The following is a 13,083-nucleotide window of genomic DNA, read 5'->3' as shown; positions in this document are numbered from 1 at the left end:
CCTCGCAGCCCCCTGCCGACAGCGAAGGTTAATTGTCTTCTCGACCACCGCGAGGGAGCGAAGATCTACGGTATTTAATCTGGATTCAGGAGGGGAGGAAGCGGAGAAGATGGAATGGGATTTCCAAAACTGGAAAGCGTGTATTTTGCCAAAAATGGAATTGGTCGCGCTTGCGCGCGAGCGCTGCCGCGCCAGAGCGACCGCTAGGGCGGTTGATTGCCAGGAAGGGTATTCGGTTTTTGTGTGAGTTGCAGTAGAGACAGTGGAGGTCTTTTTGTTGTTTTTCTTTCCTGTCGGCTACCTCAGCCGATATTAGCCATTTAGTTGGCTTTTTTGTACAAAACTCCCATTTTCTCTCTTAATGAAGTTCGGCCGAAGGCCTTTCGACGACGTCCAGCTCGCATGCCCTCATGCGTCCGCGAGGAGGCGGCTTCTGACACGGATTGATGCAGAGATCGGGCTCGAACTCCACGAGCGCGTTGATGCTGCCCACACGCCTCGCCGAGCTGCTTCATCTAATGGTCATATTTCTTACACTTTAGTAGTAACTTCAAGGAAAGAAAAGTTTTACTTCCAGTTTTTACCCACGAACTTGCTGTTGGTGATAGTAATTACCTCATTTAACAGGAATCATGTGTGTTTTTGTACCTTCTATAAAAAAACCAACAATGGCTAAAGACGAAAACTTACATGGCTTATTGACTTATTTGCAGAAATGTATCTACCGCCGCAGATATTTATCTGCCCGTAGAAGAAGGGGTAACCTATGACTGGTTGCAGATTGCTCGATGCTTGGGGCGGTGGGGCCGCAATTTCACTAGTCAAAGTTTTCGTCTATGATAATCCAGCCACTGGAAGACGAGTGCGGGACAATGGGTCAGCATTACTTGAAAATTGTGGCAAAGAACCGCAAATTCACAAGTCAAAGTTTTCGTCTCCTCCCACTTTGGACGAACGATGGCACTGTCAAACGCCGGACCAGACACTCTCAGCCAATCCTTGGTATCCAGAAAATAAGTGACTGATGTACTTCACCGCAAGAAAATAGCAACAATTTTCCAAGTGTGTGAGGTGCAATGGCAGTGAGCACCTAGTGTTGTCCCCAGCTCCTAGCGCTTGCATGCATGGTACAAATAGACCGGCTGTGCTTGTTCTGGGCCAACACACACACAGATGCTAGTGTCGACTGACATGGCCCCTTCATACATTCCGGTCATACTAATGGTCACCAGCTTGCTGCTGATCCCGTTGATGGCTGTTTCATCTCCTCCTCCAAGCAACGACACCGACCTTGCAGCGCTGCTGGCTTTCCGATCCCAGCTATCCGATCCTTTGTCCATCCTGAGGAATAACTGGACAAGTGATGTGTCATTTTGCCGCTGGATCGGCGTGACATGCGGCCGCCGTCACCGCCGCCGCGTCACCGCTTTGGAGCTGCCAAACATTTCCCTCCAAGGAGAGCTCAGCCCTCACCTCGGTAACCTTTCTTTCCTCCATGCCCTCGACCTCACCAACACAGCCCTTGCCGGCTCCATCCCAGCTGATCTTGGAAGATTAGTTCGTCTTAGATATCTTGATCTTGGCCACAATAATCTAACAAACACAATCCCTTCTACTGTAGGAAACCTCACAATGCTCCAATCTTTGGTCCTTAATTACAACCAGCTCTCTGGGAAGATCCCCAATGAGTTGAGAAACATGCGTAGCCTTAGGTACCTCTCTCTACAAAGAAACTACATAAGCGGCCTGATACCCAATTTTTCATTCGACAGCATGCCTTCACTAAGCCACATAGATATTCACAACAACAGTCTGTCTGGGCCAGTACCATCTGGAATTGGCTCCTTGCCCATGCTCCAGGTTCTACACTTGATATATAACCAGCTTTCCGGTCCAGTACCTGCTACCATCTTCAACAAGTCTAGGATTCTTGACATGCGTTTCGCGAACAACGACGGTCTATCAGGTCATATACCTACTAATACTAGCTTTAGTCTCCCCATGTTGCAAATACTAGATATATATAACAACAAATTCGAGGGTCAAATTCCATTGGGTCTTGCAGCATGCCAGCATCTTCGGATACTTAGCATCGCGAAAAATCTATTTGTGGACATGGTCCCGACATGGCTGGCTAAACTACCACAACTCACATGGATTTCTATAGGTGACAATGACCTCGTTGGCCCGATCCCAGCTGTGCTCGGCAATCTTACCATGCTCAGTACACTTGATATTTCATTTTCCAACCTAAGCGGGGAGATTCCGGAGGAATTGGGAAAACTGATGCAACTCACATATCTGCACCTTGCAGAAAATCAACTAACAGGTCCCTTTCCTGGTTTTCTTGGAAATTTATCAAAATTGTCTTATGTAATGTTACTATCGAATCAGCTGGCTGGACTAGTACCATCGACACTTGGAAATAATAGACTTCTTACATACCTTGATATTCGAGATAATCATCTTCATGGGGATCTTAGTTTCTTGGCCAGCCTTTGTAAATGTCGGCAACTCCAAGTCCTTGGCATATCAAATAATTCATTCTCTGGGAGCATCCCCAGCTACTTTGGTAACCTCTCAACTAACCTACTAGAATTTGAAGCAAATAACAACAATTTGGTTGGTGGGCTTCCAACAACAATATCAAATCTTAGTGGTCTTCTTCTGATAAGCATTTCCAACAACCATCTAACCAAAGAAATACCAGAATCCATCTCTAAGTTGGAGAATCCCCAGGCACTTGTTCTATCTGGAAATAGCATCATCGGCCCAATCCCTGAACAATTTGGTATGCTAGAGAGTATTATAGGGTTAGAGCTTCCATACAATAGATTATCTGGCTCCATACCAGATGGCATGAGCAACCTCACCAAGTTAGAGTACATTGTATTATCTTATAACCATCTATCTTCGACCATACCACCAACCATGTTTTCTAGTAGTAACCTTATCCAATTAGATATGTCCCATAACTCCCTAACCGGTACATTGCCTTCTGATCTCGGTCATATGCAAAGTATGGACCAAATAGATCTTTCTAGTAACCTCTTGTCTGGTAGCCTCCCAAATTTATTTGGACAAATTGCGATCCCATTAAGTTACCTAAATCTTTCGCACAACTCATTCCAGGATTTAGTCCCGGATTCTTTCGGACGCTTAACCAGCTTGGTAGCATTGGACCTATCGTCGAACAATCTATCTGGAACGATACCAAACTTCCTCGCCAACTTCACCTACATTTCTTATCTGAACCTCTCCTTTAATAGGTTAGAAGGGCAAATACCAAATGGAGGTGTTTTTGCAAACATCACCTTGCAATCTTTGGTTGGGAATGTTGGGCTATGTGGTGCTCCTCGTTTAGGACTGTCACCATGTATAGACAAGTCTCAACCGACTTCTCGTCGACACATCCTCAAGTTTATACTCCCAGCTGTCTTCATTGGAACTGGTGGGTTTGTAGCTTTCTTGTACCTAATGATCAAGAAGAAAAATAAGAAGCAGCCATATGTTACGGCTTCTACTAGCATGACTGGTCTGATCAGCCATAGGTTAGTATCATACCACGAGATTGCTCGTGCCACTGAAAATTTCAACGAGGACAAACTACTTGGAGCTGGAAGTTTTGGAAAAGTTTTCAAGGGCCAGCTAGATGATGGTTTGGTGGTTGCGATAAAGGTGCTCAATATGCAAGTCGAGCAGGCCATGAGGAGCTTTGACGCTGAATGTCAAGTGCTGCGGATGGCTCGGCATCGCAACCTGATACAGATATTGAATACCTGTTCCAACCTGGATTTCAGGGCATTGCTGCTTCAGTACATGCCCAATGGTAGCTTGGAGGCACGCTTGCACACTGAAAATAGGGAACCGCTAGGATTCATCCAGAGATTGGACATTATGCTTGGAGTGTCAGAGGCAATGGATTATCTGCACCATCACCACTGTCAAGTTGTCCTACACTGCGACCTGAAGCCTAGCAATGTGCTTTTTGATGAGGACATGACGGCCCATGTTGCTGACTTTGGCATTGCAAAGTTGCTTCTTGGCCATGAGAACTCCATGGTTTCAGCAAGTATGCCCGGGACAATTGGGTACATGGCCCCAGGTACATATTTTCCATGATAACGCTTGAGCACTTCATTTGTCAAACCATAAAATATTGGAGTATTTGTTCAACTAGTTAACTCTCTTGGCTTCTTTTTTCTTGATTAGAGCTTGCATTCATGGGAAGGGCGTCGCGAAAGAGTGACGTGTTCAGCTTTGGGATCATGCTGCTTGAAGTCTTCACAGGGAAGAGGCCCACAGATCCTATGTTCATCGGGGAATCCAGCCTTAGGCAGTACATTTTGCAAGCATTTCCAGCAAAGCTAACTGATGTTTTAGATGAGAAGCTACATCAGGGTGAAGAAATGAGCCAAGTCTTTCATCACCAAACAATTACTACTTCGCCGTCGTCATCCTCCATTGCCCACAATGGCAACTTTCTCGTGTCGACATTTGAGATGGGTTTGGAGTGTTCCAGCGGTTCTCCAGACCAGAGGCCGAGCATTGACGACGTGGTGAGGAGGCTGAAGAACATCAAGAAGGAATACTCTTGCTTTCATGGTAGCAACTCAAAGAAGCGTGCAGCAACAACATTGATATTGTAATGTGCAGTGCCATGTATTGCTGCTTCTTCCACTTCGACTCCGGCCGTAAGAATCCTGCTGATCACGGATGGCTGAACATGTTGTTTCTTTAGTTCTTCTAGTTTGGAGTTTATGTTGTTTCCTGAACTTTGGCGGCATGGGGATGTCAAAAGGTGTTGTGGCTTGTAATATGAACTATTAGAGGGGAGTAGCGTTAGCAGGTTTTTGCCCTGTAAGGGGTGTTCAAGATCGAACACTCGCAGCGGGTTTTCTCTTAACGCCCCTGAGACCCTGACACACTACCTTTCCTTTCCTGCCCCCTTTTGTTTGTAAGAACTTGTTAGTTCCGGTAAGAAATTAATGGAAAGGATGTTAGCCTGTTTGGAAAATAAATGTATGTAGTAGTACTTAGTCGAGTAAAATGTATCAGGATCTTAAAAATACTCGAAATATGTTAACGTGATCATATAAGTATGAAAATGCAGCATTTGGATCTTAAAAGTGGATAAGTGGTGTATTGCACATCCTATCCTAGCTAACGAGACCATTTGGCATATTAACTGATGGTCCACTGACTTTATGAGTTACTCGGGGCATACAGGAAAATCCGAAGAAGTGGCTGGTAGGCATCATACCACTTCTCCGAGTCTTGACTGTGGTTGTTGTATATTACTCATTTTTTACTTGGCAGCAACATGTAGATTAGACAACCGTCTATGAGGCCCAACTATGTGACTATCATCTCTCTCAACCTTTCTCTCTAATGCGAAAGTTGGATTTGCTTGAAAGTGTGCAATTTTTAATTTTTCGGAATTGTGAACTTCAAATTTTGAGGTTTGGAATCTTTATAGAAGAATGACTGAAAATTTTGAAATTTTGAAATATTACAGAATTTCAGAATTCCAAATTAAGAAAATTCTTAAAAGTTTTAAATAAAAGAAATGGAAGCGGAAGTTTCTAGTTCCAGACGTTAAAACAAAAGAAAAAAGGAAAGAGAGACGGGTATAAAACTAACAAGCTAGAATTGTGTGGAAAATAATTGCTCATTTCACATGTCGGCAAGCATATCACATCACGGTTGTTCAGTGGCGAATCTAAGATTTTTATCAAGTCTCGACCAGCCAAATTTCTACGAAAATCTTCATCAAATTTTCATCAAAATAAATTGCCTCCAGAAGCCCAAAGACACGTGCCGAGACTTAAAAATGCGGCTGTTGTGACATTTTTTCAAGCTTGGCGAGTTGGAGCGTCTTCTTCTCCGGCAAACTCTACAGCGCCGCCACCACTCGGAACCAAGGACCGTAAAAATGGCGGGTTAAAGGACCAAGAAGGATTTCTTTTTCTTGGGTTGTTGCTCGGTGGGCTGCCCCCCTAGACTGTTCAAGACTTCAGAGGGAAGCCACGTGTGGTGCAAGGTGTTGATCACGTGAATGGACGTGGCTGGTGACTGCCATGTGCCATATAGCCTCGCCCCTATTTTGTGTTTTGAACTTTGGGGTTGCCCCCCTATAGATATTCGTTTCATTTCCCTCCAAAAGGCCAAAACCGAAACCCCCCATTTCCCTCTCTCTCCTCCAAACCTTCCTTCCTTCCTTCCCCTGCAAGATCCCCATTCCCCACCGCCAACACGCACAAAATTCCCCAAATCCAAACCCTAGCCCCTCCTATCCAGATTCCAGACCGCCCCCAGGTCCCTCCCTCAGTCCACCCGCCATGTCTTCGCCGGACGACGACGACCGCAACCTCTTCGCCGGCGTCCGCTTCGTCCTCCTCGGCTTCGACAGCGTCTCCGAGTCCCAGGTGCCCCCCTCCCCTCCCCCTCCTCCCCCCTCGCGAGCCCACGCCCGCCCTTCCTGCACACGCGCTAACCCCTGCTCGTCCCTGCAGTACCGGGCGGAGATGGTCCGGCGCGGCGGCGCCGACGCCGGCCGGCTCGGCGGCGCCTGCACCCACGTCGTCGCCTGCGGCCGCGTCTACGTGAGTCCTCCTGCCCATGTCTTGCTCGCCTTTCTTCTCGCGGGATCTGGAACCGATCTGTCTCTCTCTCTGCGTGTGTGCAGGATGACCCCGTGTGCGTGGCGGCGCGGGCGCAGGGCCACAAGGTCGTCAGCGAGCTGTGGGTCGACGACAGCTTGGACCGGGCCGTTCTCGCCGATGCCGACAGGGTCTGTTCCTTCCCACTGCTAACTGCTTCTGCACTTCTCCAATTCTCAGATTTGTGTACCATACTGCCGCAATCTTTCTCAGATGTTGCTGCTCCTGATGTGTAATACGCTTCTATGGCCGCAGTTCTGCTTCTGCCACTCGTTTAGTTTCATCAACCGGCATTTTCTATCGACAGGTTATTTATTGGCCAACGAGGGATTTGAAGGGAATACCGGGCAGTGACGAACTCCGGATCTGTCTGACGGGGTATCAAAGGAATGACCGTGAAGATATAATGGTAAAATCTCTGTAGCACTCAAGAAATTGATTGATTGCTTTGCATAGTGAAAATTTTGCTAGTATTGAATTCATTTGACCATAATATACAAACCTCTGGCTTTACTTCTCTGTAGCGGATAAGCATGTTTGTTGTGTACCTATCAGATGGTGGTTTCATATATGTAGTCTCGATGATAATTTGTTCACTTGTCTTTATGCTGATGCCTGAGCACCATATTCTTTGTTGTCGGTGCTTGAGATGTAGTGTAGAAATGTAGTTGAGTTCTTCGTTTTTTTCTGGTTCACTAGTTATATATATATTGACTTGCAGTGTACTGTGTTCCCTTTTTCATTGTCAATGCAGAAAATGGTTGCTCTGATGGGCGCGCACTTCTCCAAGCCTTTGGTAGGAGGCGTAGTCACTCATCTCGTTTGCTATAAATTTGAAGGTCTGTTGCTTTTAGCCGCTGTTCACTGCCATTGATATGTATATATGGTTTATACTATTTGTTTTGCTGCTTTTCCCGCAACGGATCTTCTAGTTTCATTGGTATGAGTTAACTCAATGGACCAGTAAGAATCTTATACCAAATTCGTAACTTGGTGTCAATCAGGATGACAGTTGTTCCTCAAGTTGTCATCAGATTAGGATTTTAGGTGTACTATTTGGTGCATACAACTCGATATGATATACATCCAAGAGCTGAGGACCCTTGCTAGCCAATTTAGTAAAATAATTTGAGCCCACTTTGGTCCACCTTATAGGCTAGAGGGTGGGTAGATGTAATTTTGAAGTGAGAAACTTTGATGTCAAAAAAATGTTCAGTGCACTGTCATTTTGTAGTTGAAAGCAGAGGTGGCATCACATTGCAAATCTTTGCTCTTCTTGTCTTTATGTCAGCCGTATAAAAAGTTATCTCATGATCATACATAGCCTTTGGCATGTGTGGTGTACAAAATAGGATGCCTGCACGCTCCTGATATTTTTCCATTTTTCCAGTTTGGTTTCCTTTTTTGGTCCTTTTAGTTGAATAAAAAGAGGGGATGAAATTATTGAAAAAAATGTGCGGTGTACAATTGATACGTTAGGAGATTTGGTTGAACATACGCTGTGTATCTTGGGGATAAACATTAAGCTTTGTATCGTTTAGGAAGCCTCTGAAAAAAAGGCTCCTTAGTAACTTGATAAATCACAACATGCTTATAGATTGTTTGTTTTGGACCTTCTCTTTGTGCATCTATATCATGCTGCTAGAAAGTTTATATGCTCCGTGAATGCAATATCTCAGTTTTTCAAATGAACCAGGTGAGAAGTACGACCTTGCTAAAAAGGTGAAGATCAAGCTTACTAATCACCGGTGGTTGGAAGATTGGTATTGCACTGCAGCTTTTCCTTATATTCTTAACTGTATGGCTCATGTGTTAAATATTATAATACTATTGTTGCCCTTTATTTTATGTTGCAGCTTAAAGTCATGGGAAATTCTTCCAGTAGATGATTACAGCAAGAGGCAAGTAAAAGTACAGTTGCATGCTTTTTTCGAGTTCTCCTTTTAACTCGTGTTGTATACATGTTCTGATTTAATCAGTGGGGCTATCTATTACTGAATATCACAAAAAACCAATTCTGGTTATTTATTTCATGCAGTAGTTGGGAACTAGAGATGATGGAGGCGCAAGTCAAGGATTCGGATGACGAAGTAGAAGATGTAGACAGAAAGCCATTCAACAGCAGATCTAGTGTTAAGCGCACTCCCAACCCCAAAAATAGCATGAGAACTTCTGGCAATCCTGGCGTCGATGCACAGATCTGTCCACCTATCATTCCCAATGATGATAAAAATATGGCTGTGGATAGGCATCTGAACACTCCAAGTCAGATCAAGAAGGAAGGAAATATGATCAAGAAGACACATGATATCAGAGCTCAACTTCAAGGCACTCCTAACTTTAGTAGGTTAGCAAGTTCCGCTAACACTGATAGTGGTGCTCCCATTCAAACTGCATCTGTTAAGAGTGGCAATAGAGTGGAAGCTGAAGTAAGAAATCTGAACAATCCAAATCAGGTCCATGCAGCTGAATACGAATATGTTAACACTTCAGGTCAGATCAGAAAGGAAGAAAATATGGTCAAGAAGACACATGATATCACAGCTCAACTTCAAGCCAGTCCTAACTTTAGTAGGTTAGCAAGTTCCGCGAACACTGATGGTGCTGCTCCCATTCAAATTCCATTTGGTAACAGTGACAACAGAGAGGAAGCTGCAGTAAGAAATCTGAACAGTCCAAATCAGTTACAGGCAGCTGAATATGAATATGTTAACACTTCAGGTCAGACCAGAATGGAAGAAAATATGGTCAAGAAGACACATGATATCACAGCTCAACTTCAAGCCACTCCCAACTTCAGTAGGTTTGCAAGTTCTGCGGATACTGATAGTGGGGCTCCCATTCAACCTCCATTTGTTACCAGTGGCAATAGAGAGGAAGCTGCAGTAAGAAATTTGAACAATCCAAATCAGGTCCAGGTAGATGTTGGAACAGACATTGCAACTGGTGCACCAGGCGCTACAAGCTCAAGCGATATTGCAACTGGTGCAACAGGCACTCCAAGCTCAAGCACAATGCCAGTTCCTGCTAACCATCATTTTCATTCCTCAAATGACACCCTCATGGTACCAAAGAACACATCAACTCCTAGAGCTAGGAAAACAGGTGCCAGGAGACCCTGCAGTGCTAGCATGGAGGTTGATGGGTCAGTGGTTAATAATGGCAAGGCAGTTGTTTCTGAACCAGAGACTGACAAAATAATTCCCTGTCAGCAGGCTGGTACAATCCCTAAAGATGGATCCAGTATTGCAAGTGCAACGGAAAGAGAAATAACTTCTCTAAAGAAAGTTCCAGTTGGCACTCCCAGCTCAAGCAAGATGTCAGTTCTTGCTAACCATCATTTCAGTTCCTCAAATGAGACCCTCACGGTACCAAAGACCAAGGCAACTCCTAGAGCAAGGAATGCTGGTGCTAAGAGACCCCACAGTGATAGCCTGGAGGTTGATGGATCAGTGGTTAACAATGGTAAGGCAGTAGTTTCTGAACCAGAGACTGAAAAAATGCTTCCTTGCCAGCTTGCCAGTGCAACATCTAAAAAGGGCTCCAGTAGTGCAAGTGTAACGGAACGAAAAACAACTTCTTCAAAGAAAGTTCCATTTGGTGGAGTCAGGAGTGGCCATGCGAAGAGGCAACAGAGTGTACACATTGAGGTAAATGCTGCACAGGTAGGATCTCAGTTGGAGTTAAATAAAGTGATTTCTCAGGAAAACATTGAGACAGGTCCTAAGAGGTTTTGTAGCAGTGCACTTGATGCTGAACATGAAAGAAAGTCACCCAAGAAATTGCCTAATACGAGGGTGAAAAGTACAGTTGCCAAGAAGTCTCGAAAATCTGACACCAACATGACCACTGAGTTACCAGCTGATGAAGCTGAAAAAGTACCTGCCGAGTCACTGTTTGATGATTTGTTTCCTTCAGAAAATGTAGAAGATTGCCCTAAAAAGCTTTCAAGTACTGCAAGTGTGGATGGTTGTGATGCAATTTCTCCTGAGAACATGTCGAAAACTAGAGCTAGGAAAGTGGTTGCCAAGAGGAAAATAAAAGCCGTGGAAGACAAATCAGGCAGCAAGCATAACAAAATTGGTAGTGCACTTGTATCTGCAGCTAAAGCATTCTCATCAAAGAGAATGGAGAGCACATGCAATATTGATGAAGTAACTGCCGACCAGGACTCCCGGAAGGACAATAATGATGCTATGAGAGATGTATCTGTATCTTCTTGCAAAGACACTCTCACCGTAGAAAAATTAGAAGGAATGCACAAGTCTAAGTTGAGATGTAGTGAAAGAAATAAAGCTCTTGCTTCAGACCATGACAAAGAGAACCAACAAGACCATGGCAATCTCAGTTCTAAATCGGATTGTGGAGAAGGTGGTTTGAACTCCAAATTTGCTTTGAGAAGTGCAAGAAATAAAGCTCCTGCTTCAGACCATGACAAAGAGAACCGGCAAGACCCTGGTAATCTCAGTTCTAAATCCGATTGTGAAAATCGTGGTTTGAATTCCAAGTTCGATTTGGAATCAACAAAGAAAAACACAGATATGCTGGACAAGCATGGAGGGAGAGAAGGAAATGGAGCTGGAACCTTCATCACATTGGACCCTACATGCTTTATTTTAAGTGGACATCGTTGGCAGAGAAGAGATTATCGGTCAATACTTAGACGCCTGAAGGGACGAGTTTGCAGGGATTCACATCATTGGTCATATCAAGCAACACATTTTATTGCTCCGGACCCTCTTAGGAGAACTGAAAAGTTCTTCGCAGCAGCAGCTGCAGGCAGGTACAAATGCTGATCTAAATCCTTAGAAACTTAAATTTTACTAACTTGTTACTGATTATTTATAGACCTATTTCAGCGAGATAAGAAGGCAAATTACTGCTTATCACATGTTTTCTACATATGTGACTTACAATTATGTCTGACCTACTTAACTTGCCAAAGTCTGCTATATCACAACTCTGAATGTTCTCTCTTTGTCCCAAAATAGGTGGATACTCAAGCCTGATTACTTGACCTCTTGCAACGAGGCTGGCAAGTTGTTAGATGAAGGGCCATTTGAATGGTCTGGCACTGGCCTCAATGAGGGTGAAACAATTAGCTTTGAAGCTCCCAGGAAATGGCGTGTTATAAAGCAACAGATGGGTCATGGTGCCTTCTACGGAATGCAGATAATTGTGTATGGACAGCTCATTGCTCCTTCACTGGTAAGTCTTGTTTGCCAATCAACTTACCTGCCAAAATCATTAGTTCTTAAGTTTTTCTTATAAAGCAATGCTGCATTGTAAGCTCATCTAGAACTTATATTTGGTGGCTCCATCGCTCTTTATCCTCTAGCGCATCCTAAAAACTATGCTCTTTTCTTACCAGGATACTGTGAAGCGTGCGGTGCGTGCAGGCGATGGCAACATCTTAGCAACCTCTCCACCATATACCCGGTTCTTGAACTCTGGCGTTGACTTCGCTGTTATCTCAGCGAGCATGCCCAGTGCAGATGCATGGGTTCAAGAATTCATCAGTCACAACATCCCATGTGTCAGCGCTGACTACCTGGTCGAGTACGTGTGCAAGCCTGGGTACCCCCTTGACAGACACGTTCTCTTCAAGACGAACCGTCTGGCCAACAAGTCCCTTGCCAAACTGCTGAAAAACCAACAAGAGGTGGCCACGGATGATCTGGAAGAACTCGAGGACGATGATCCTGCTGATGACCTGAGCTGCTCAGTTTGCGGGAGCACGGACCGGGGAGAGGTGATGCTGATCTGTGGCAGCGAGGACGGCTCGGTTGGCTGCGGTGCTGGTATGCACATCGACTGCTGCGACCCTCCTCTGGAGTGTGTCCCAGATGACGACTGGCTGTGCCCCAAGTGCGACGTGTCCAAAGCCAAGAAGAAACCTTCGGCCCCAAGCAAATCGAGAGGATCAAAGCGGCGGAGGTGATTTAGTTCGCCTGTGTACACTCCCTGTTTTATTGTAACATAACGATGTAATAATTGCACCATTGTAAAGCTTTGATATTTTCTGAAATGCTGCCTCGGCATTTCTTCTGTAATATTTGCTCTTATTCATCCCCATCTGTTTCAGTTGCCTTCCATGTGTAGTGATACATTATTGTAAAAGACTTCTGAAACGTCACAGCGTTTTTCTGCAACTTCCATTCGTTCATTTTGGAGTATATATATGCAGAATGTCTTGGATTGACATCATTTAGGCCTTGTTTACTTTTAGGGTATTTATGGGGATGGAAGGGGATTATTTCGTATCCCGGAAAATCCCCACTAATCCGTTTATTTCTCCGGTTTTGAACGACATAATTTCGAGATATCCCCTCCCATCCTCTTCCATCCCCACATTTTTTTGCCTAAATTAAAAACTCTTCATCATACCAGTGTATTTTTGGGGAAGGGTATTTGAGGGGAT

The 13,083-nt window shown here is 44.6% G+C and overlaps 2 protein-coding genes and 1 long non-coding RNA gene across 3 annotated transcripts; all 3 read left to right on the top strand.

The window, feature by feature from the left end:
* Positions 1-1,956: 1,956 nt before the first annotated feature.
* LOC124686032 (receptor kinase-like protein Xa21) lies at positions 1,957-4,765 on the top strand. Its single transcript, XM_047220038.1, has 2 exons — positions 1,957-4,105; positions 4,213-4,765. Exons 1-2 carry the CDS (start codon positions 2,002-2,004, stop codon positions 4,647-4,649), a joined length of 2,541 nt encoding a protein of 846 aa, XP_047075994.1. The 5' UTR covers positions 1,957-2,001; the 3' UTR covers positions 4,650-4,765.
* A 2,650-nt stretch (positions 4,766-7,415) lies between these two features.
* Positions 7,416-8,561, top strand: LOC124691365. The gene is made up of 3 exons (XR_006998926.1): positions 7,416-7,501; positions 8,359-8,425; positions 8,519-8,561. It is a non-coding gene; the product is annotated as an uncharacterized LOC124691365 (long non-coding RNA).
* A 155-nt stretch (positions 8,562-8,716) lies between these two features.
* LOC124689285 (BRCT domain-containing protein At4g02110-like) lies at positions 8,717-12,754 on the top strand. Its single transcript, XM_047222840.1, has 3 exons — positions 8,717-11,445; positions 11,654-11,870; positions 12,034-12,754. The coding sequence occupies exons 1-3, from the start codon at positions 8,717-8,719 to the stop codon at positions 12,601-12,603; spliced, it is 3,516 nt and encodes a 1,171-aa protein (XP_047078796.1). The 3' UTR covers positions 12,604-12,754.
* The last annotated feature ends 329 nt before the right edge of the window (positions 12,755-13,083 follow it).

The sequence above is a fragment of the Lolium rigidum genome, chromosome 2 (assembly GCF_022539505.1).
Source record: "Lolium rigidum isolate FL_2022 chromosome 2, APGP_CSIRO_Lrig_0.1, whole genome shotgun sequence".
NCBI classification, from domain to species: Eukaryota; Viridiplantae; Streptophyta; class Magnoliopsida; order Poales; family Poaceae; genus Lolium; species Lolium rigidum.
The sequence above is the reverse complement of the archived record's forward strand: the minus strand, read 5'-3'. Positions and strand labels throughout refer to the sequence as shown.

What these genes read in the sequence shown, in the direction of transcription:
- LOC124686032 (XM_047220038.1), top strand. Translation starts at nt 2,002, where the DNA reads ATGTTGCAAATACTAGATATATATAACAACAAATTCGAGGGTCAAATT. An exon ending in AATTGGGTACATGGCCCCAG is followed by an intron (nt 4,106 to 4,212) that starts GTACATATTTTC and finishes TTTCTTGATTAG; the next exon opens with AGCTTGCATTCATGGGAAGG.
- LOC124689285 (XM_047222840.1), top strand. Translation starts at nt 8,717, where the DNA reads ATGATGGAGGCGCAAGTCAAGGATTCGGATGACGAAGTAGAAGATGTA. An exon ending in GCAGCAGCAGCTGCAGGCAG is followed by an intron (nt 11,446 to 11,653) that starts GTACAAATGCTG and finishes GTCCCAAAATAG; the next exon opens with GTGGATACTCAAGCCTGATT. An exon ending in AGCTCATTGCTCCTTCACTG is followed by an intron (nt 11,871 to 12,033) that starts GTAAGTCTTGTT and finishes TTTTCTTACCAG; the next exon opens with GATACTGTGAAGCGTGCGGT.